General features: G+C 36.9%; 1 protein-coding gene across 7 annotated transcripts in view; it reads left to right on the forward strand.

Moving 5' to 3' along the window:
• LOC102687749 (NACHT and WD repeat domain-containing protein 2) overlaps nucleotides 1-22,867 on the forward strand; it is a 227,044-nt gene that overhangs the window by 102,982 nt on the left and 101,195 nt on the right. For all 7 annotated transcript variants that reach the window (XM_015344866.2, XM_006629648.3, XM_015344864.2 and 4 more), the window contains exons 5-6: nucleotides 12,772-12,975; nucleotides 16,063-16,210. In XM_015344866.2, coding sequence (XP_015200352.1) covers nucleotides 12,772-12,975; nucleotides 16,063-16,210 — 352 coding nt within the window. The remainder of the gene's footprint in view (nucleotides 1-12,771; nucleotides 12,976-16,062; nucleotides 16,211-22,867) is intronic.

Genomic DNA, 22,867 nt, shown 5'->3' on the forward strand with positions numbered 1-22,867 from the left:
AAACATTTCAAGCGTCAAAGTCTTTCATTCGGTTACATACTGTGGTTATTTTGGAAAACTTTTTACATGCTCCTTCTGACTATATTAAGTTTATGTACCTCATAAAAAGTTATGTTTTAATCTTTTCTATGAATACGTGCGATCATTATCGAAATATTTTTTTTATAATTTGATTAATAAGGAATATAATATGGAATCACGTATCTAAAGAAATTAATAACTATATAATTATATTCATATAGCTCAAATTATTACAGTAGTACACTTTCTTTGAAAATATCTGCATCAGTTGGACTCATTCACCCGCGATTACTTGGAAACCTTTTGCCTGCCTTTTTCATTTATAGCTTAAATGGTCTCTCAATGTTCACACTCCCAGTAAAATAAAGAACAGTTTTTCGCATTATCACCTCGCACCAGGGGGGAAGGAAAAGTGCCGGTGGTCATTTAATTATTTCACTCTCCATCACTCTGCCCAACACCCGTGGAGAGACAAAGTTGATTAAAACTCATTCAAAAGGGTGTATTGTGTTTTAACATGCTGTGCTTAACAGATCCGCTTGTAAGAGTAAGGTGACTTTCAGCTCCATTATATAAAGCTACAGTACAGTCAGGTTTTAAATTCTTCAAGCAAAATTAGCTGTTTGTCAAAATCTGCTACTTTGCAAGCAGTACACGACTTCTCAAAAGGTATCTTTTGTCTCTCGTGCAAACTTAACAAAGGTTTATTTTTTATAATTCCAAAATTTGAACAGTCCTCAGGGACTCATTATAGTATTGCAGCGAATACGGTTCGCGCAGGAAAATCAAAATACCGCCCCAGCCGGGTCTCACCTCCCGCTGTTACAAAGCTGTATGGTTTCAATGTATGTATGAAATATCTTTTCTTACTCCAGTTATTAATCCAATCTATTTTTACTCATCCAGCTATGTAAAAAATATAGCCAAAAGGATCGCTGTAAACCTGAAAGAGACACATCGGGTTCACAATAAGCTATAATAGTGGACTACATTTGTGTATTTGGCTCTATGAGAAACAAACCGAAAGTAATGCTGTGATTGCGATTTGAACTGCCTGAGTGCAGCTCACTACATTACAGTGCTCATTACCACTACAAGGACAATAGAAGTTTTTTTTAATGTCAAAATGTTTCCAAAATGTCCATTATACTTAGTTACACGCTTCCATATTAATATAACTATCAAGTGATGTTAAAAAACTACATTTATCTTTCTACAATAACAGCAAGTTGTGTTATTACAATGTATTCTTAAAAAAGGATAAAACGTTCTTACAGTATGAAGTACAGAATATAAGCTTAATAATGTTAGAGCATGCACGTTAAAACCAGAACCCATATAAGTTACCAAGTTAAAGACTTTGATGAATAAAATATGTATGCATAATTAAAATATTTATGATGGAGGTGGAAGGTTGTATACTTTTGTCCAACTGAGCACTCTTGCATTTATAAAATGTACAGACTTTTTAATGTTTTATGATTAACATGCTGTAATACACAGTTTAAAACTATTAAAAGTCTAAAGAGTATACAACTTAAATTCTTAATTGGAAGAAGATTGTCCCTCAGCAGTGACCAGGATTCGAAACTGCGTTTGCTACTGACAGCTCAAATGCTGTACATGAGACATTAAGCTTTATTAGCTCCACCTGGCAGTTTTACAAGGTGCTTCTGGATACTATTATCATATTTCAATTAACATGCATTATGATGCGATATATTGTGTCACGCCCACCGCGTTTTAATGCAGCGTACCTCGATCATTTTGAATGGCTCGATCTGTATCTCAGCCTCCACTAAAGAAACATCTTCTCCATAAGGGCTTCAATATTTTATTTTTTCCAATGTACTCTTTATACATTGTAGATTCTTTTAGTTACAATTAGGAATCACTATTTGGAGTTTGGTGGCAAGAAAACATACAGTAGCATTCCCATCCTCTGTTTTCCATCATAAATGTCTTATTGGTAATTTCCCATTCTGTGCTTCACTACAATTTATTTAAATGAGAATGGTTTTCATTCATTCCAGTACTTAAAATACTTACAGCTATACTTTTCTATTACAAGCTTTTAACAAAAAGGGACTTTAATGTTATAGATGAAGAAATGTCCTTGACAAATATAAAATAGACTTTCCAAGATCATAATTATGAAATGAGTAATTATATTTGAAGATAGTATATAGTATCTAGTGTACACTCTATCTTGAGACATTATGGATACATTTTTACAAATTTTAAGGACATAGTTAAGTTTTGGAAATGTTTGGTTTCTTCATTATCAACTTTTGTAGAAGAAGAAGATATTATCAGTTCTTATCTAGTACTCTCCTTCTAATGCGTTTTAATGCTGGTGTCTGATAGCAACAAAGATGTACCTGCAACCATTAAAGAATTACAGATGCAGCCATTCAAAATGCACGGTACAAATGCAACTACCCACAAGCCACCGCAGTGCACCGCGGTAAGTGATTGGCTGGCCAAAATGACCGACAGGGGCACTTGTGGCTCCTCAATGAAATACAGTAATGTGTATTTATGTTCCTAAATTAATATCGTTTATGACCTTCAGATGCATTATGCTCCTCTTCTTTTAATGCTCAGCTACTAAAAGATTTCCCTTTAGTGGTAAAATTCCATATAAATATTCAATACTAAGCGGATTAAAATGTGCACAGTAAAGAGATTAAATTATTAATTTTTTTCACTGCCAACCAATGCACCACGAGTGCCCCTGTCGATCATTTTGGCCAGCCAATCACTTACCACGGTGCCCTGCGGTGGCTTGTGGATAGTTTACCATATCGCGGTTTTGTAGCGTGCATTTTGAATGGCTGCATCTGTATCTATCTAAACTATGGGACAGAATTCTGGGGTCTCCCTATACCAGAGATTATGGTTGGGCTTCAGAATGGTGATTGGCTGACACCATCTGACACCCCTCTGATTGGGGAAAAAAGATGTGCTGATCTGCTCTACACACCAGGAAGTCAACAACATATGTTGTTTCTATTCAAAACGCGTATTTTAAAAGTTTAATTAAGAATTAAAAACCTTACAGCGTACACAGATTTCTAAGCTGAATAGGAGGAAGAAAATCACCCGTGTTTTATTTATTTTATTTTTATTTAGATTAAAAGTTCCCGTCACCCCCATTTCCATTTAAATCGCAAACCTGTGTTTAATTAAATGTCTTTTAACGTAAATCGTTACCTTTGTCTTCTGCATAATAATGTTAACCACTCTGTCCAGCAAATTAATAATGAACTTTATTTTATATAGCGTTTTAAATGAATAAATAATTAGATTGCTCATAAACCTAATCACTTATTCTACATAAACACAGCGTAATTGCTCTCTGAAAATGCTCTTTTTCTTTTAATTTAGGCTCAGATTTCAACTATAGATCATACACTAATTACTAGCAGTAAATACTGATGTTTTGCTCCCTCTTACCATAAAAATATTAAAAATAATGTATTGTAGCTGGGATGAACTTTTTTTCGAACGTGTCTCTACCTACTGCGACTCGGACACGGAATGGTTAAAGATGGCGACAACTCAGGCACCCAGAGATGGGGGGCATCTTTCCGCCTCCACAAACTAAAATGCCAAATAGGAGTAGTTTTTAATTCAGTTTGAATTATAACTGTATTTCTGTCTTCGTATTTGGCCAGGGCTTTAAAGAGAGGGTGCGCCAACATTTTTCGGTGCCGTCATCTGCGCTTTTAAGGTACCCCTGTCGCGGAAGAATTTGACCTCGGAACGTTTACCCAGCGTAATTATTGTGTTTCATTTCACTTTGACAGATTATCTTTAAATCAGTTGTTGTCAGAATATCCCCACCTCCAAACAAGAACAAAATTGCAACGATTTTATTAATTGGCTGTTTCAGTAACCTACAGTATGTATTTAAAGTAATAATTTAACAATATATGTAAATGTTTTAAGATACGTTTATGTTGTGAATGTCTGTAGATTGTATCTTATTTTTAGTTTTTGTTTTGTTTCACGTTAATTTTATAAGGGAATCTTGATTAAAATACTTTTATTTTTTCACAATCTGGTAATGCCAGACAGAATTCACATTCGCTGCAGCCAAATGGCCTTGCAGATCTGAAAATCAAGGAACAAAACAATTATCGCGCCCAGCTCCTGAATAGAATCACTTTAACATGCTAATGCATTGGTGTAACACTCTGTATCTACAGTACATTGTGAACAAACCGGTTTCACAGGTATTTTCAACCCTCAACCACTGTTGTTTCATCGGTTGTTATCCTGTAAAGCGCTTTGAGGAGCCACCTTTAAAGGCACTATATAAAATAACGTTTATTATTATTATTTTTAATATTGATCATATTTTTCCTGCAAGAACTTGTAAATTGTTGTTTTTATTGTTGTTATCCTGTAAAGCGCTTTGAGAAGCATACTGTCCAGCTTGTCAGGTGCATTCTCTTGTAAAATAATAAGTAGAGCTTTGGGCTTTTGGGCCGCTACTCTGAGTCCAACATCATCGGCCGTTCACTGTCCATCGTCCTGCTTCTGACACCAATGTAATGAATTTGGGTTCGTTGAGGACGAACACAGAGACTCAAACTTGTGGAGTTAAAAACTGCGCTTTATTTCTTCTCCATCACCACCCGCCAGCAGCACTCCCGTACCCAGACGAGAGAGAAACACAAGACAAGCCAAGAGCGCGGGCCTGAGAGAGAGAGGGACCCGGGGTGCGGAATCAAGAAACTATTTACATGGAAAATGGGCGATCTCCCCAGACTGTACTCCCGTTTCACTGTTTATGCTAACACCTAGCTTTCTTAACGCGCGTAGTACTACCATAAGTAAGTACTGTATAGTAAGTACTTACTGTGCTTACTGTACTGTTCTTAAGTACTACTACTGTAAGCAAAAAAAAAGAGGGCTTGGGGGGGGTGACTTGCCCCCTTCTACTTTGAAAATACCTGTGAAACCGTTTCAATTCGTCACAGCCAGCACTCCCGCAGAGAGTGATGAAAACTGTGCAGCGCCAGGTGAATGCACATTAATATGTTGGGCTTTTGTGCTCGGGTGGATTTGCGCCCTACAGTTCAACCTGCGGTACCGCTGTGTACTGTACATGTGTTATTTTGAAATATAAAAAATGTCAATATACTGTAGGAGAAATTGAGTATTGGTGTGTATTTTTTCTTTAAAATACCAATAACAGCAACATACAGTTTACATAATATGTTTATGTTTATGTTTATGTTCCTAAATTAATATAGTTTATGACCTTTATGACCTTCCTCTGCATTTTATGCTTAGCTACTAAAATTTCCCTTTAGTGGTAAAATCCCATATACATATTCAGTACTTAGTGGATTAAAATGTGCACAGTAAAGAGATTAAATGATTAAATCTTTTCACTAATGACCTATACACCACATTATCTTCCGTGTCACATTAACATTGGAATGTTTTTTTTTACAAGTGTCAAAAGAAGCGATACACAACCTGTCTCCTCTATAACTCTTCAGTTTACAGAGAAATTCTGCCAGAGCCTCACAACATTGTACAAAAATACTCTTCTCGTGTCGAATTTTTAGTTAAGCAGGATTTGAGCTACAGACCATAACAGATCAAAAAACAGAATCCACCTGCGATTCTGGTGTTAACAAAACCTGTTTACAAAAGAAGTGAAATAGAGCAATACTACCAGCTATATAGATACATAGATTTCGATATTTAGATCCTTAAATTAATAGCATTATTAATTTATTTAGATACGTGATTACATATTCTCGATTATAAAACAGATCATTCCGGTCCTGGAATCTGACTGGCTGACACCCTTCTGAAGCAGTACCATAATCTCTGGTACACGGACGCTCCTGAAATTTGACTTGTTACTGTGTGATACATTTTAAAGACTACTTCTTAGCGTAGATAAAAATGCTTGGATTCTCATGTATCCGGTACAAGTATCTTTTAAAACACGCTTTGTTGTGCTCTTGAGGATCCTTGTGATATTTTGAGCTCTGGTTGAATGATAAGTGTCGCAGTTTAAATAATTTTCGTTGTTAGAAATTATGAAACGCTCTGTTAAAATCAAGGGAGTTTTTATGTCTGTTATACTAAAAGAAAATGTCAGACGAACTAGGGATTGGACAGTTTTTAGTACTTGTACAATTGATGGAAATGTTCAAATAAACGTGCTAAAGAAATGAACAAAAAAAGTCATTTATCCCTTTATCCTATTGGCTAGCTAATGTCCCGTCCTTGGTAGTTAGATAAACGAAATGCTGTGGTGTTACTTTATGTCGATGAAAAAATAAAGTCTTTTCATTTAAAATGGTGGTTACAAATAATGTGGACCAGCGTAATACTTTGAGTTTACAGCTTGTCCAAGGTGATTCATTATTAATGAGTAATATCTTTGGTAAAGGATTTGATGCATAAAATATTTCTGCATAATTAAAATATTTCTGATAAAGGTAGGTTGTTTACTTTTGCCCAACCGAGCAATCTTGCTTTCATAAAATATACCAACTTTTTAATGACTGATGATTAACATGCTGTAACACACAGTTTAAATTTAAAAGCTCAAATGCTGTACATGAGAGGTTAAGCTTAATTGGCTCCTCCTGGCAGTTTTACAAGGTGATTCCAAATACTTTCCGGTATGAAGTCAAATGACGCGATACAAACTTGATGAAACTTGATGCGATATGCCCACCGCGGTATACCGCAAAATACCCCACCCGTTTTGAATGGCTGCATCTGTAGGTTGTCCATCGGGATCCTCCCCATTCTCTCTTTTTGGCATCATTGGATCATGGCCTTTTCATTTTGTTTACAAGAATTTCTATACAGATTTGGTCCATAATTACAGGGAGGAGGCTATAGAGACTTGGATTGCAGCTGTTGATGTTAAGTCCTTATTGCGTGTTGCTTCTGTTGTAGCTGTCTGATTATAGTTTAGGGGATGCTTTGGATTTAAACTTAGAAATTTAGCACTGATAATGGGTGGTGAAGGATGGGGGGATTTGGTTTTGTTCTTTGTCCTGCTACTGAATTTTACTCAAAACTGTTTCACAAAAATTACAGTAAAGCATTAAAACACCTGATTGTAAAAAATGCAAAGCATGTATAAGTTTAGCTTTTTAGTGTGTATCAGTTTGAGAAAGGCAAAAACAATACATTAAATATTAATGAAGAAAAAAACACCTTGGATTCATGACAAGCATGATTTTCAAAAGTCAGACAGCATTAAAAATATTATTAATGGGGGGTCCCCAAATATGTAAATGGGTTCAATATGTAAATGTATTCATTCCAATCACAGGCAAAACTCTATGATTTCTACATCTTTTCATCCATTTTGTTAGCACTTTTGAACACATCCAATTCTGGTTACAGTGGACACACACACTCATACCAGAACCATTTTTTCCCAGAAGCCAATTAATCTTCTGGTATGTTTTTGACTGTGCGAGGAAACTGGAGCACCTGTAAAAAAACTGATACAAACACAAAGAGAACATACAGGCTAAAAGTAGAAAGCATGTGGAATTGAACTGAGGGCCACAGCGATACAAGGAAGTAATACTAACCACTGCGCAGCAGTTTTGCCTCTGTATGATCTAGACATGCCAAATTCAGGACTGGGTGATGTGACTACATTTACTGGATTTAGTACAACCATTTCCACTTTTCCTGGCCATTAGCAATATTTAAGAGTCAAGACTTACATTGCTCCTTCCTGCTGAATGTAGGCAATCACATCACTTCTTTTTTGCAAGTGAATTAAATACGTTTCAAACTTTCATGAATACCTTGTACAGAATATATAAGGGGTCACATTATCAGTGTTTTGACTCTTGCTATACATACTGTTATATACTAGGAGAGGGGGCTCAGGAGAGCGTAGATGGGAAATAATAATTACAACTTTTAAGTTCTTTTTTCGCTGGCACAGCTCTGGCAAAAGAGTAATAAATCATAGGCAAATTTGAATAAACAAATATATACAATAACTAAATGACACAAAATATTACTCAACAAAAAAAAATACCAGGTACATGATTTAGAATTTTACAATTTACAGGTGTCTCTGAAGTAAAAAATTCTACAGACCTGGAAAACCCAGAACTGAACAGCTAACCCTGTAATCTGATGCCTGATACAATGCCTAAACAGGACTTAAAGAGATATAAAACCTTTTGTCCTTAATAAAGACATATGTCCCAATGCTAAGCCACCCTTAACAACATGAAAATAAATCAGAATTTACTAAAAATATATTTAAAAAATAATCAGAATCTGGTCTCCAAGACTGATCAGAACAAGGTCCTCTCATCTAGCACAAACCTAGAGCAATAAATCTTGTTCCATAGGCTGTGTTCTGTTAAAGACTGATTAATGATTTATCAAGACGTTAATGAAACCAGAGTAAACCAGAACACTCCCTTTGATCCTCTGTATTTATTGGCCTGTAAAATCATCTGCAACTTTGTAAACTGGAACTCACTGTTTTTAAATTTTACAGTCACAATAATAACAGTACAGTCATAATAATACAAAAGCATATTCAGTTCAATCCAAGTTTTTGATTTATACATTGTTTTCAAATCAATGCTGGATAGCAACGATAATCACATCAGTAATTGAAACTTGTACTCAGTAGTACAGGATTTTAGAACAATGGGTATTAGAATAGCTTTGAGAAGAATTGAGAAGAACTGATTATGTTTTTTTTTTCCTTTTCAAGGACTTTTCAAGGCAAGCATCCATGAGATTATGCCTCAGACACATTCCAACATCAAATAACTAAAATTACTAACATTGTTAGTTTGGACTAATTTGTTTACCTGTATGAGCTATCCAGGGGTAGATATACATAAAAAAATAATAATAATTGCTTACACTTATATAGCGCTTTTCTGGACACTCCACTCAAAGGACTTTACAGGTAATGGGGACTCCCCTCCACCACCACCAATGTGCAGCATCCACCTGGATGATGCAATGGCAGGCATGGTACGCCAGAACACTCACCACACATCAGCTATCAGTGGGGAGGAGAGCAGAGTAATGAAGCCAATTCATAGATGGGGATTATTAGGAAGCCATCATTGGTAAGGGCCAATGGTAAATTTGGCCAGGAAACCGGAGTTAAACCCATACTCTTTTCGAGAAATGTCCTGGGATTTTTAATGACCACAGAGTCAGGACCTCGGTTTTACGTCTCATCCACAGGACAGCACCTGTTTACAGTATAGTATCCCTGTCACTAACACCTCATCAATATATTGATGGCAATTTACTTAGAAAGCCGATTGAAAGATTAAAACTGGTTGTTAATTAAAGGTGTGTTTGTGATCTACTTGGTGATTAAATACATTTTTATAATACAGTTATACTTAATTTCAAATATATGTTTGTAAAATGACGTTGTACATGGCAGGCGTTATGTTTTTCATATTTAACTGTGGAAAAAGCGTCATACGATACAAAACAGTTACCAACCCCTGGTGTAGACAAACAGTGGGAACACATAGTAAACCAGAGTTAACTGAGGGAAGGTTATGTGAAGGGGATTATAGAAATCAGATACAGAATGTATTCAAAACCTGACAGAAAGCCAATGCGTGGGATTAAAAACAGGAGTGATGTGATAACTTGTGTAGGATCCATTTTATTGTTATGAATCAATTAAACAATAATTTACAGTTTCAGAAATGGCTTCTAAACAAAACAAAATATTAATACAACACCAAAACATGAATAGCAAACCAACAAGAGTATTAGAATATATCTTTGAATTGATCTGCCATGATAAACTTCCATTGCTCTAACTACCTTTTTGTGATCAATATTTTATTTTCGAAACAAAAAAATTGAATACAAACATCAACAAAATTCTCCCCTGTAATCCTCCCTCTCAGGAACAAACCCCTTTTCTACCCTTCCTGTAGTATGACCAGTCCAGGGAGACCTGTAAAACCAATTCAGTAACTAGGGTAGGGTTAAGAGACCATCAATGCTATTATGTTTTCTACAACTATCTCCTAGAGAAATAAAAATTATTCTCCAGCACAAAGGACCCAAGCAGTAGACAACTCCATTAGTGCTACAATAAAGGCAAGGGCCCATTCGTGCCAGGAAGAGAGAGTGACGGTTGCCAATGATGCACCATCCAGTTAGACTCTTTTCCGCAGAATCATCATTCAGCAGTAAAACCAAAGGGAAGCAACTCTGCTTCAACAGTGTGGTCATGTTGCACATAACCTTTCCCAACACATAAAACATATTTGCTTTTCTAGACTAGGCCAAATGTTTCTAAATGAGTTCTGAACTTCCTGGTGAAGATAGCTGGGCTGGGCTAATGTGGTCCAACTCATCAGCTGCTCTGTGCAGGGATTCTTAGTTCCAGAGAGAGGGGAGGGAAAGCTTTGCTGAAGAACAACTCTCCAAGGAAGTGAGCATCTTGCTGAACTTTGGTTTTAAAAATCTGCTTGGGTCCAGCCCCAAGTGAGATGGGGTGGGAGTTCCAAGTATAGCACTTCACTGAATATGCTCAGACATGCAGAATGTTGACAAAAAAATTGAAAATCAGTTGAAAATAATAATTGGTTCTCAAAACATAAGATTTATTCAGTTGCAGCGGAAATCTTGAGCAGAATTCTTTTCTTTACTGACTCACTCTCTTAGCATGACAAGTCCTGACTCATACTCCTTGCAGTCACATGTTAGGTAAAGTCAGATTGCCTGGTTAGATGGAGAGGAATGAGTGAGCAAGCAAGCCAGTGACCTGTGCAACACCTTTTTAAACCAGGAAATCATAGTTGATGTTAGGATGTCATCATATATAGTATTTCCATCCATCCTGCAGGTTGCTCATTAAGTGGTCATCTTTTAAGTGATGGGCAGTGACCTCTGACCTATAGTCCTGGGCAGATGGGGATGGCAGACTGAGGGGAGCCAGGCTAGCAAACTATCTTTTATGGAGGTTGAGAGTTGACATAGCTTTACAATGTCCATGTGTCCTTTTCTGTGGTACAGACTTGGGCCATGGATATTAGATAAACCCCTTTCAGCTTCATTTCTAGTGTTTTACACAGAGGCCAAACCTGCTTTGTCATGGCAACAGAAAAATATATTAATATCACTGAATTATTAGTGTATTGATATCACTTGCTGCTAGACTTGTCTATGACCTTCTTAAAAGATACTTAGCTGCAATTATTAATCTTTGAAAAAATAAACACATATGAAACAATTTTCCACTGCAGACACAGACAACCTAGACTTGAGATCAAAATCAAATTCTTCAATTTGAATCAAACTTCAAGCATTAATTGACCCAGTTGCAGCATTGTGTTTACATAAATGATGGCAGTAACCTATTAATAGTCTCAACCATTTCACAATTCAAAACGTCAAAAGGTTTGGCCTTATTAAAAATCCCTTCCTCCCTTTCTAATTTGCACTGTGTCCGTGTGATTACGAAGCAAAGGCTAACATAAGCAATTCTACAAAATTTTACAAATTTTACAAAAGTAAGACTTTAATAAATGAAAAAGACAATGTTGAAAAAGACTTATTCATCAACATTTAAATTAAGTACATACTCTCCGTTGTGGAGTTACTCCAGTGCTGTGTTAGACTCAACATTAATTAAACTTGATCTCCCACGAATCAAATTAATACGATTTTCAAGTTTCTGTTAGATACATAAAGAATGCATAGTAAGGTAAGTTCCTTCTGCAGATGAATAAGGCAGATTAGGTGTAATGCACTCCTAACCAGCATGCACCAGGGATTCTATTTACACTCAGTTTCATTCTTTCACAGAAAATTGACAGGAACCTAAAGCACACAAGTGATTTAATTTAGTATGTATTTCTTTTATGATTACTGAATATTACAATGTGGAGTAATGAAATATACAGTATTCATAAATTGCATAAAAACATAACTCTCTCCAACGTCTGACTAGTTATTTGCAGTACAATATATTGTTAAAGTGTATTCTAAATGTGATGTTTTGTTTTTCTAATTATAGAGTTTTGAAATGTATTGCCATTAATTTCTGTCTTCCTGTATATGTGGCAGTGGTTTCCTTTCTCTACCTCATAGACTGCTAGCTGTTGCAACTTTCTTTCTCTCTTTCGCTCTCTACCCCCTTCATGATCAGCAGACACACCTGTAGTTCTGCTTTCTTGTCTTTGCTTCCTCACACTCACTGACTTAGCCAGGGCAAACAATGGAAAATTGCTGCAATATCATGAATGATCATTTGGAATACATAAAGACTTGCTGCCTAAAAAAGACCTGTTGAAGTCTTCAAGTATGAGAAATAATATTTAAAAATGTGTGTTTTGTTTTTTCTTTATTTTATTAAATCCATTTGGGCTGTAAGCATTATGTATAATGCAGTGGCTTTAAACTAGATAAATCTTGCAATTGTTTCAGCATTTAATGTACAGTAGAATTGCCGCAGGAGGAATATGTTGATTAATCAATATGATTATGTTCATTTAGTATGCTAGTTTATTTATTTTATTGTTCATTCTGTACTACACACCCTGCAGTAAATCTGGTCACATCCCAAATGAAAATAGAGCAGATTGTTGTCAGAGGAATAAGGATTATCATGGTGTTTGATTACAGAAAATGAAAAAAATCTATCAAGAGGCTTCTGTTGTATTTCTCCCCATGAAGAATAAAACAAGTGCTTGTTTTTTTTTGCTTTTTTTAACACAGGGACTTTTAGGTGAAAAATATGGCAGTATTCGAATCCCTGGAGAGGTGGAGTCAGCTGAGTTTGAAATGATTCTAGATTCTGCTACAGAAGCTGGACTAGACACCAGGATTTTGGAAGAATGTTACTGCAGAGATGAAAATGCAGTTCCACCAGCATACTACCTCAAGCCAAAATCTGAAATTCTGAAGAATTTACATAATTCAGTAAGTGTAACTTTGTAAGATTTATTAAGACTGGGCTTTTATTAAAACAAGGATATGAAAACAGTTAATCTGCTTCAAACCATCAAGGTATATGGAAACAAAATAAATATTACAGACAAGTTTTCATTAGGTGTCATGCCCAGCTGGTCAGCAGCATGCAGTCCTCAGTTGGCCCAGGAGATAGTAACATTCCCACAGTCAGACACGCTCAGGTTGTTTATCAGTTTGCCCAAAGGTCCACCAATCATCCAATCAGTCCTCCCAATTATTCTGTTTTGTTCTCTATTTAATACTGTTTCCGTCACTTGATCAGTACTCTTGTGTGTGCTTTTTTCCTTGAAGCACTGCATTCCATCTCTGAGAAACACATATGCCTAAAAGCCTAAAAAACTGAAAGACTTTAGAAACCTGAAACCTGAATCCAGAAAAATCTGAAACCTGCTTCTAGCACTGATCCAGTGGCGTCTTCCCACAACTCCAAGTTTCTTCAGATTTTTTCTCTTTTCTCAGACGACCATTTATCACACAGGGCTACATCAATGCTCCACTTGAGCAGCATCTGCAGGTGGCAGCATTACTAAAATTATCATGCTTTATCATGTTTCTCTTTTCCATATTGACTGTGCTGCATTTCATGCAAAGAGCCAACCAAAACATTCTGGGTTTTTTTTGGGAAAATAAAGATAATTGGATCATTTGGAAAAATAATTTGTTTACTATTTTTATTGTGTATTCAAGAATGCTTATTTGGTCCTCCTGCATTCGCATAAACAAGCATCTATGTTCATATGAACAACATCTAGAAGCTTGACTATGCCTTCATTTCCAAGTTTAGCACACTTTTCTTTAAAGTACCGAGACCAGCCATAAACAGTTTACATACTGTAATACTGTATGTTTATGTTCCAAAATTAATATCGTTTATGGCCTTCACACGCATTATGCTCCTATTCTTTTTATGCTCAGCTACTAAGATTTCCCTTCAGTGGTAAAATTCCATATAAATATTCAATACTTAAACGGGCTCAGTAAAGACATTAAATATAAATATACATACTGTATACAGTACAGTTTGCATGCAGTAATATGTTTATGTTCCTAAATCAATATCTTTTATGAGCATGTGAAAGGCATGGTGAATCGGATATTCTCAAAATTACTGTACTTTGCATGATTGGAAACAAATGCGTGATTGGATCAACAAAATGCTGTGGTGTTACTTTTACAAAGACGGTCAATGAAAAAAAGAATGTTACTTGTTGCTTATTATAATTATCTTAGTGTTACACCTATTGCCTATATAGGCTATTGAGTTGTCTAAGAATTTAGAGACAATATTCAACACCTTTGCAACATTTGCAGTTCTCTATGGATCTTCAAAGCACAAAAGGGAATGAGGTGTTTAATGAGTTGCATTGGTTCTGAAACACACTGATCACAGGAATTATCTGGTTTACATTAGTTAGTTAAATTTTTGGTAAATCATTAAGAGTCGTTAAAAGTCCAGTAACACGGGATAAAAAGACAAGGGAGAGGAGGTAGAAAACAGTGGAGAGAGGATGACAAGAGAGAAGAGACAGTGCCAGGCAGGAGATTGCTCTGATCAGTCTTAACACCAGATTTGAATTAAGTATTTAAACCTCATTAAGAGACTTTGCCATTCTGTTGTTTTTAGGAAGCTCTCATTGTCTGTATAAGAGAACTACTTTGTTAAAAATGACTGCTTCTGGTTAGTGAATTCGTTTTTTAGAAGAGGGAGCTAGGTTTCCCATTCACTTTGTAGCATCCATGTTTATACATGGAGAGATTTAACTGGAAGCCGTAATCTGTTTAGTTTAGAAAGCAGGTGTATCTATGTTGTTGGCTTTACAGTATATAGGATCTTTGGATACTTGTTAACAGACTGAGGTTTTTCTGTGTGGTCAGGACATAGGTCTCCAAGTTGCCTTGTTTACTTATTGAGTAACTTGTATATTGTATTTTATGTTGTGTGTTCTTAGTGTGTGTTATTGTCATTATTAATAACAATTTGTTTAATCCATTGTGTGTGATTTATTACACTTTCACCAAAGCTATATCAGAGAACAAAGAACTCAGGTACCTCTTATTATATCAACTGTGGTTGTGATAATTTATTTTACTTATTGATTACTGATTGATTACTTATTGATTACTGTCTATTTCTAAAAAAAGGTCTCTATTTTACATTTTTCTATTCTGTTGATACTAATAGTCCTACTTGTTAAGTTCCCAGGTGAGTCCTGACAGGTAGTTATTTACTATTGTCTGCAATATGGCCATGCTGAATACAAATGTTTCTGTGTAGGTTCCTCTGAATAGATTTGACATTCCAAATAAACCAAATACTAAATCATGCTGTAAATAAGAAATAAGAAAGTCTGCAAACAATATCAGCATGTTGGTGGTGTCTTCATTCTTCCAATTGCTTTTAATTCAAAGCACATAAAATTCTGCCAAATTGCCAGTGATCAACGATGTTTATTTCACCTAAATTCTGAATAATTCAGAGCTCAGTTATGAATATTTGCATTTTTTCCATAAATTATAAAAATTTTATGGGTATATGCATAAAAAGGAATTAATTAAAATTTGAAATGATGGGCAATGGTTTAGATAATTTTCATAGCAGTATTGACAGTCTTTGCAGCACATTATCTTTGAACAGACTGTTGTGCAGCATACAAATGGACAATCAAAGTACCATAGCTATACAGTAACCACAGGTTATGTGTCATCTGTTAAGAATATTTATTTCAAACTATAATATTACTATGCACTTAAAAAAACACAGCCATGGTTATGTAATTTTTAAAAAAATTGCACTGATGGATTAATTAAAGTTAATTAAAGATAGCCACCATATTAGATTTTTGCATTGAGATATTTACATTTTTACATGTTTCTTAAACATATTGTATATGACAACTGAAAAAAACTGTGTAAACATGACCCCCTTTTTTGTTCTTGCATGTATACTGTATATACAGTATATTCCTAAATTCTCAAGTCGTTATCAGTTGAAATATAGAAAACATGATAATATTATAGTGCTTTTCAATTTCACAGATGGAATCTGCCAACAGAAACTTACAGAATGACAAGAGCTGGCAGAACATAGCAGATGGGATAAAAAAAGTTTTCAAAACAGCTGTTTCATTACTTCAGGAAAAGGGCACTATGAAAAACAGCCAGGCCAAGAGATTCCTTTGCTCTGGTAAGTACTTATTAGAATAAAATAGTAAACTAAAAAGTAGAAACTGTTTTTAAGTTTCAAAAAGAAACATACTAATAATGATACTCATAAAATATCAATATTTTTTCGTTACAAAAAAATAACTCAATGTACTGTAGCAGTTCCCCTAAAAGATTGGGTTTACAAGTCATTTTACCAGAACATATGGCATATACTATAATGCTAAAAAAGAAAATGGAATAATTAGAATAAAAGTTACAGATTTAGCCATTCAAAATGCATGTTAAAAATCCATATTTTACGTGATTCGCGAAATCACGTTAGTGATCGTTAGTGAAACGATTTCCTTCATTTAATCTCTCTATTGTGCATGTTTAAATCCACTTAATATGGAATATTAATATGCAATTTTACAACTAAAGGGAAATTTTGGTAACTGAGCATAAAAATCTGAATGTCATATTGTCATAAACTATACTAATTTAGGAATATAAATATACATACTGAATATAGCAGGTAGTGGTACCTTAAATAAAAAGTGCACAACAGTATTCCACTTTCTTCATAAACATTTTATGCATCAAAGTCTTTAACTGAGTCACGTACTTTGGTTATTTTGGAAAAATTTTGACGTGCTCATTCTGAAGTTTATATACTTTGTAAAAAGCTATAATGTTTTAACCTTTTCTATACATACTTGCTATTGTTTTTTCAGTAAAAAAAGCGTACTTTTTAGAATATGGACTCGCGTAACAAAATAAATTAATAACAATATTAATTTAAGGATCTAAATATAACATATTTATATAGCTGGTGGTATTTACCATAGTCCATTTTCTTTGTAAACGTTTTATTTTTTCTTTGACTCATTCACTCATGATTACTTTCAAAACATTTTAAGCTGTTCGTTTCAGCTGTGTTTCCTTGGCCCATTCATTAAGCAAATTTGTCAATACCTTTCAATACCTGCTTAGGGTACACGTTTTTCATCTAACAAACAATGACTCCTTTTTAAAAAATAAAATAGTAAATATTATGCACACTATATTAACAATTATTTATTATTTTATATATCACAATGTTTTCAGTGTTAAATTATATTAATAATAAAATATGTGAATGAGCAAATGTGAATACTGTCAACAGTGGAAGTAAAAAACAGTTCAACCAATTTAATTAAATTAAATTCAAAACATTTTATTCAGTGGGACGATTTAGCACAAGCCTTTACAACAAGCCTTAAAACAAAATTGTATATATTGTAATTATAATTGTAGTGTGCTCTCACGAGGCACCAGTTCTGTAGGGGTTTGGGCATTTACTGGGACAATTATTAATTGTAGCCGTAAATCACAAAATTGATTCTTTTAATGGCCTTAGAATCTAACCATGCTGTATAACTCAAACAACGCACACACACAGGTACTAATACACGAGGATACATTAATTAATACATAAAATATGCATATAAACCCAACAGATCTTATCGTGAGGGTTATCAGAATACAAAAGATATATATTCATTCAGTTACGAAGAGTTACACATACCAAGAGGACATACGTTCAGTACATCGTTCATTTAGACTGTTTCGTAATTGAACTTGGTTATAACTTCTACATTAGATACTCAAAACAAGTACATAACTCTTAGGAATTAAACTGATATCAACTGGTTGGGATAACAATTGAATTCTCGAGCTATAATGCAGTGAAGTTGAATACTCATCCAATCTCTGGGGATTCAGATCTCCTACGGGCACAAAGAAGCAGTTGCAGGCTTGTTGCTGTCCAATCTGCGCTCTCTGGCTCCGTGCCAGGCTGTGCTGTGTGGCTTGCGACGGTGCGCTGCTGATGCTTTCTGAAGACTGGCTATTTAGTGTTGACTTTAACAAGCAAAGTTGTGCACAGGAGAAAAGATTACTGTGGGTTCCAGCAGGTCAGGACGAGGACCGGTTCGTTCCTGATGAAGCGCTAGTTCTGAATACTGATTCAGCTTTCCACAGTTCCGACCTGTTCACGAGGCTTGCTGCTGATGCTAACCTCGGTTGGATCTTTTGGTTACTCGTGGCAACCTCCGCTCTAGACTCTTAGAACAGAGGAAAGTTCTGGCACTCGGACACACTGGCCGTTCCTAGGTTGTCCGGGCTGAGTCTCAGGATGGTCAGGAGGCGTGCTGCGAGAATGTCCTGCCCTTGGGAGCCTTTCTGCTCCTGGGCCATCCTGCCCTGGAATTGTCTTGCACCCCTGGAATTCTCCTTAGAATTATCTTTAGAATTTCCTCAGGCCCTCTGTGTTGCCTGTTTTTACCTGGAGGAACTTCACCTCATTCATTGGCTGAAAATTTCATGGGCATCAGAGTCCCACGTGGGTTACTCAGCCCTACCATTCCCTGATTGGTTGATCAAGGTGAGATATGAGTCACATACTCCTAACACTTAGGAATGCAGTCCAGGTGTCCATCTGGCATTCCCTAGACAGATAGGCGCCAATGGATGACCATTGATCATGATAGCCAGGCTTAGCTAAGTGCATCCCCATTTGGGAGCTGTCCCTTATCAAAAGAAAACATCTTTATATCAGCCTTCATGAATAGCTTCTCTGTGGCTGCACCACAGAGATAAAGAGAGAGATGGGGCCTCGTTTGGGAAAGCACAGCAACACTTAATTCTGTCTTATTAACAAGCATTGCCGCTACATAATCGAGAACAAAAAAGCGGTATTAAAAAGACCACTAAAACTATAATAATGTATCTGATCATTATCAGTATTAATTTATTAATAATAAATAATAATTTCAAACTTCTTGATTTTTCAGAATCATTTGGTTTGTCCGGTTTTTATAACCTTCGCTTTCTTATTAAAACACTTATTTGTGAGATACCATATTTCAGATGTCAAAAACTTTTGAAAAATGACACAAAATCTTCAAACCACAGGCATTTTAAAGCTTTTTTTTAAACAATATCTAGTAACTGGTTGCATTTTTAGAAACCTCAGTTTGAATAAAGCAGATCCAAGGTGTAAGCGAGTTCATAACTTTAAAATGCAGTATGCTACATTTTTTATGTCTTCTGAAGTCTCTCAAAAACTTAAGAAATGTAACAATAAATTTTGGCAAAATTATATTATCTTACAGCGTTCACAAAGACTCTAAGCTGATCTTGAAGAAGAAAAAACACCTGCTTTTTGTGCGTAATAAGTGGTGTTTAACTATCTAAAAACGTTTTTTATAGTTTATAATGTCATACAATGTCATACAAGTTAGGCAGGGATATGTCATTGTTTCTTATTTCTGATTTTCTTTAAAAAATGTTTTAAAAATCAGCTTCCCACTTTCACCTTGCCATAACTATAGTGGGGATGTAGCATATTTGAGGACTTGTTTAATGTTTGATTTGTTTTGTGGAGCTGATATTTTTTCCTGGGTTCACGCATGCTGCATTTGAGGTTGTTTTGGTTTGTAATGATCCTTTGTATTACAGGTATTACAGTAATACAGTTTGTATTATGGGTTATTGTGGCGTCCATCATGGCTTTCAGTTTAGAGGATTTTACTCTGTGTTACGCATTCTGCACGTACTCGCACTGTCACACTTTCCACACACTTTCACAAATGCTGTCACGTTCCCACATGCACCCACTCAAACAGACGCTCACGCTGCAACTAATCTTCCTATTGCCTTTCACTCCAATCACTAGTTTAACCCTCCTCTTTTCCCATACCATCGCTCACTATTTTGGATCCTCCCTGGAGCTCACTAGTGCGAGTACCCAATCTTTATCTTCTATATCTTTCTTCCTGACTCTCGCTCATTTCTGACCACATCTCTGCCTCTGCGATTTTGGATTGTTGCCTCGTTGTATTGTCTCCTCCCAGTTTTTACTATCGCCTGCCGTTTGGATTTAGGATATTTGGACTTGTGTTTCTTTTTTGGTAGCCTTTTCCATTTTAGATTTTCTACTGCTACTCGGGAAATAAGCCTAATTCAGCCCTGCACAGGGTCCTTATTTTCAGCATTCATAATTGCTAACAGAATAATGAGCCTGAACATGGACCCAGCGGGCCAAGATGATACCTTCGCTGTTCTTCAACATCAATCTCAGGCTCTTGGTCAACTCACTGCCACAGTTCAACAACTTGTGGACCACATCGCTCAGACACCACCACCACAACACGTGGCTCCGTTACCAGCTCCACACATTCACGCTGTGGCTAGTCCCTTACCCCCTCCCAACCCAGAGAAATTTGAGGGTGACCCATCTAAATTCCAGGGTTTTATACCCCAGTTCTGGATGGCTTTCTATCTCCGTCCTGATTGTTTCCCAACTGACAGGGAGAAGATTGCATTTATAGTGTCAAACCTTTCTGGCCGGACTCTGGAGTGGGCTACTAACCTCCTCACCCGAAATCTCCCCAAAGCTGCTGATATTACTCTTTTTCAGGCAGCCATGCACTCTGTTTTTGGAAAGTTTCACGCTCATCATCTGACCATTTCACAACTTGCCTCTCTGTTTCAGGGAATCCGTCCATTCCAGGAATATGCATCAGAATTCCACTTTTTGGATTCCCAAGTGTCTTGGAACCAGGAAGCCCTCATCCATCAGTTCTGTCATGGGCTTTCCAGTGAACTTAAGGATCACCTCATACAATTCCCCCTCCATTTTCCTACATTGGAGGCTTTCATATCACGTATTTCCGAGATTGATATCAGACTACAGGAATGCTGATCTGAATTCCAGCCCCGTCTTATTTCTCCTTCTACCCCTCTAGATTCTAGAACCTTTGATGGATTACCTCCTGGAGAAAGGACTTGCAGTCTCCATGAAGGTTGTTCTCTATACGACAGTGCTTCTGATCATCTCTGAGCCTCCTGCCCAGTCCATCCCCCACATACCCTCCCACCCGCTACTAAGGTCGGTTTAACTCTTACTTCCGGCGAGCATTTCCTGGGACAGGAATCAACAAACTCGCTCTGCTTTTCTCAATTCTTTAGCCAAGGACAACTTCTTAGACTTTGAACTTGCCTCCACCAAGAACATTTCACTACTTCCTGTTTCGCCTCCTATCCAGCTACTCACCCTCGATGGATCCCACCTTGGTCGGGTTGAATGGCTGACGGTACCCCTCACCCTTCATGTTGGCGCAACCCATACTGAAAACATTCATGTCCTACTCCTCCACTCTCCCTCGCACTCTCTGGTTTTGGGATATCCATGGCTACAGAAGCACAACCCCCACATCTCCTGGGCCAACAATGAATTATTAGCCTGAGGACCTCAAAGATTCCTTCCCCGTATTCTGATCTTCACCTGGCTTTTAGCAAACAGAAGGCACTTTCTCTACCACCACACCGCCCCTATGATTGCCCCATATATCTTTTGCAAGGAGCACTGCCCCCAAGAGGGAAGATCTATTCCCTTTCCCTCAACGAGTCCGATGCCCTGGAATCTTACATCCAGGAATCCCTAAAGTCCGGGTTTATTCATCCATCCTCCTCCCCAGCCTGCGCCAGATTTGTAATTGTGTAAAAGAAAGATGGATCCTTGAGACCTTTCATTGACTACATGGGGCTTAATGCAGTAACCGTCAAGAACCTTTACCCCCTTCCCCTCATCTCATCAGCACTTGAATCAGTCCGGGGTGCTACCATCTTCACCAAGCTCAACCTTCAGGGTGCCTGATAAAGATGGCCTTTATCACTACCCTTGGTCACTACGAGTACCAGGTGATGCCTTTTGGCTTGGTCAATGCTCCTGCAGTTTTCCAGAACTTAATGAATTACATTTTTAGAGATATCATTAAAAAGTATGTTTTAATTTTCCTGGATAACATCCTAATTTTTTCCCGCAATTTACAGGAACACATTTCTCATGTCCGTGAAGTCCTGACTCAACTAATGCACAATAAATTATATGTCAAGTTGGAGAAGTGCACATTTCACGCCTCCAGAATCCCTTTCTTGGGGTGCATAATCCTGTCTCAGATGGATCCAGACAAAGTTAAGGCCATCCGGGACTGGCCTATCCCCGAGAATTTGAAACAGGTTCAGTGTTTCCTGGGCTTTTCCAACGTTTTTTAACAAACCTACGTTTTTTAAGAACTTTAGTTCTGTTTTGGCACCCATCACTGCTTTGACCCATAAAGGTTCCCAACAAGGCAAGTGAACCCCAGAGGCCGACAACGCGTTTAATCAACTCAAGCAAAACTTCTCCACAGCACCGATCCTTTGCCATCCAGACCCTACACTCCCCTTTGTGCTTGAGGTTGATTCTTCAGCTAATGGAGTTGGGGCCATCTTATCTCAGTGCCATGGAGAAAGGGGCGTTCTCCACCCATGTGCCCTCTTTTCAAGGAAACTGTCCCCGGAGGAGATGAACTATGATGTCGGTTACAGGGAGCTGTTGGTCATCAAGCTGGCCCTGGAGGAATGGAGACACTGGCTAGATAGGGCTCAACACCCATTCACCATACTTATGGATCATAAGAACTTGGCCTATCTGCAATCAGCCAAATGCCTCAACTCTCGCCAGGCAAGATGGGCTTTGTTTTTCTCCAGGTTCAATCCTTTCATCACGTACAGCCCAGGTCCCAAGAATATCAAAGCCGATGCTCTTTCCAGCCTACATGATCCTCCCGACGCCATATCCCCTGAACCCATCAATCCGCCCACCAAGATT

The sequence above is a fragment of the Lepisosteus oculatus genome, chromosome 1, assembly GCF_040954835.1.
Source record: "Lepisosteus oculatus isolate fLepOcu1 chromosome 1, fLepOcu1.hap2, whole genome shotgun sequence".
Taxonomy (NCBI): Eukaryota; Metazoa; Chordata; class Actinopteri; order Semionotiformes; family Lepisosteidae; genus Lepisosteus; species Lepisosteus oculatus.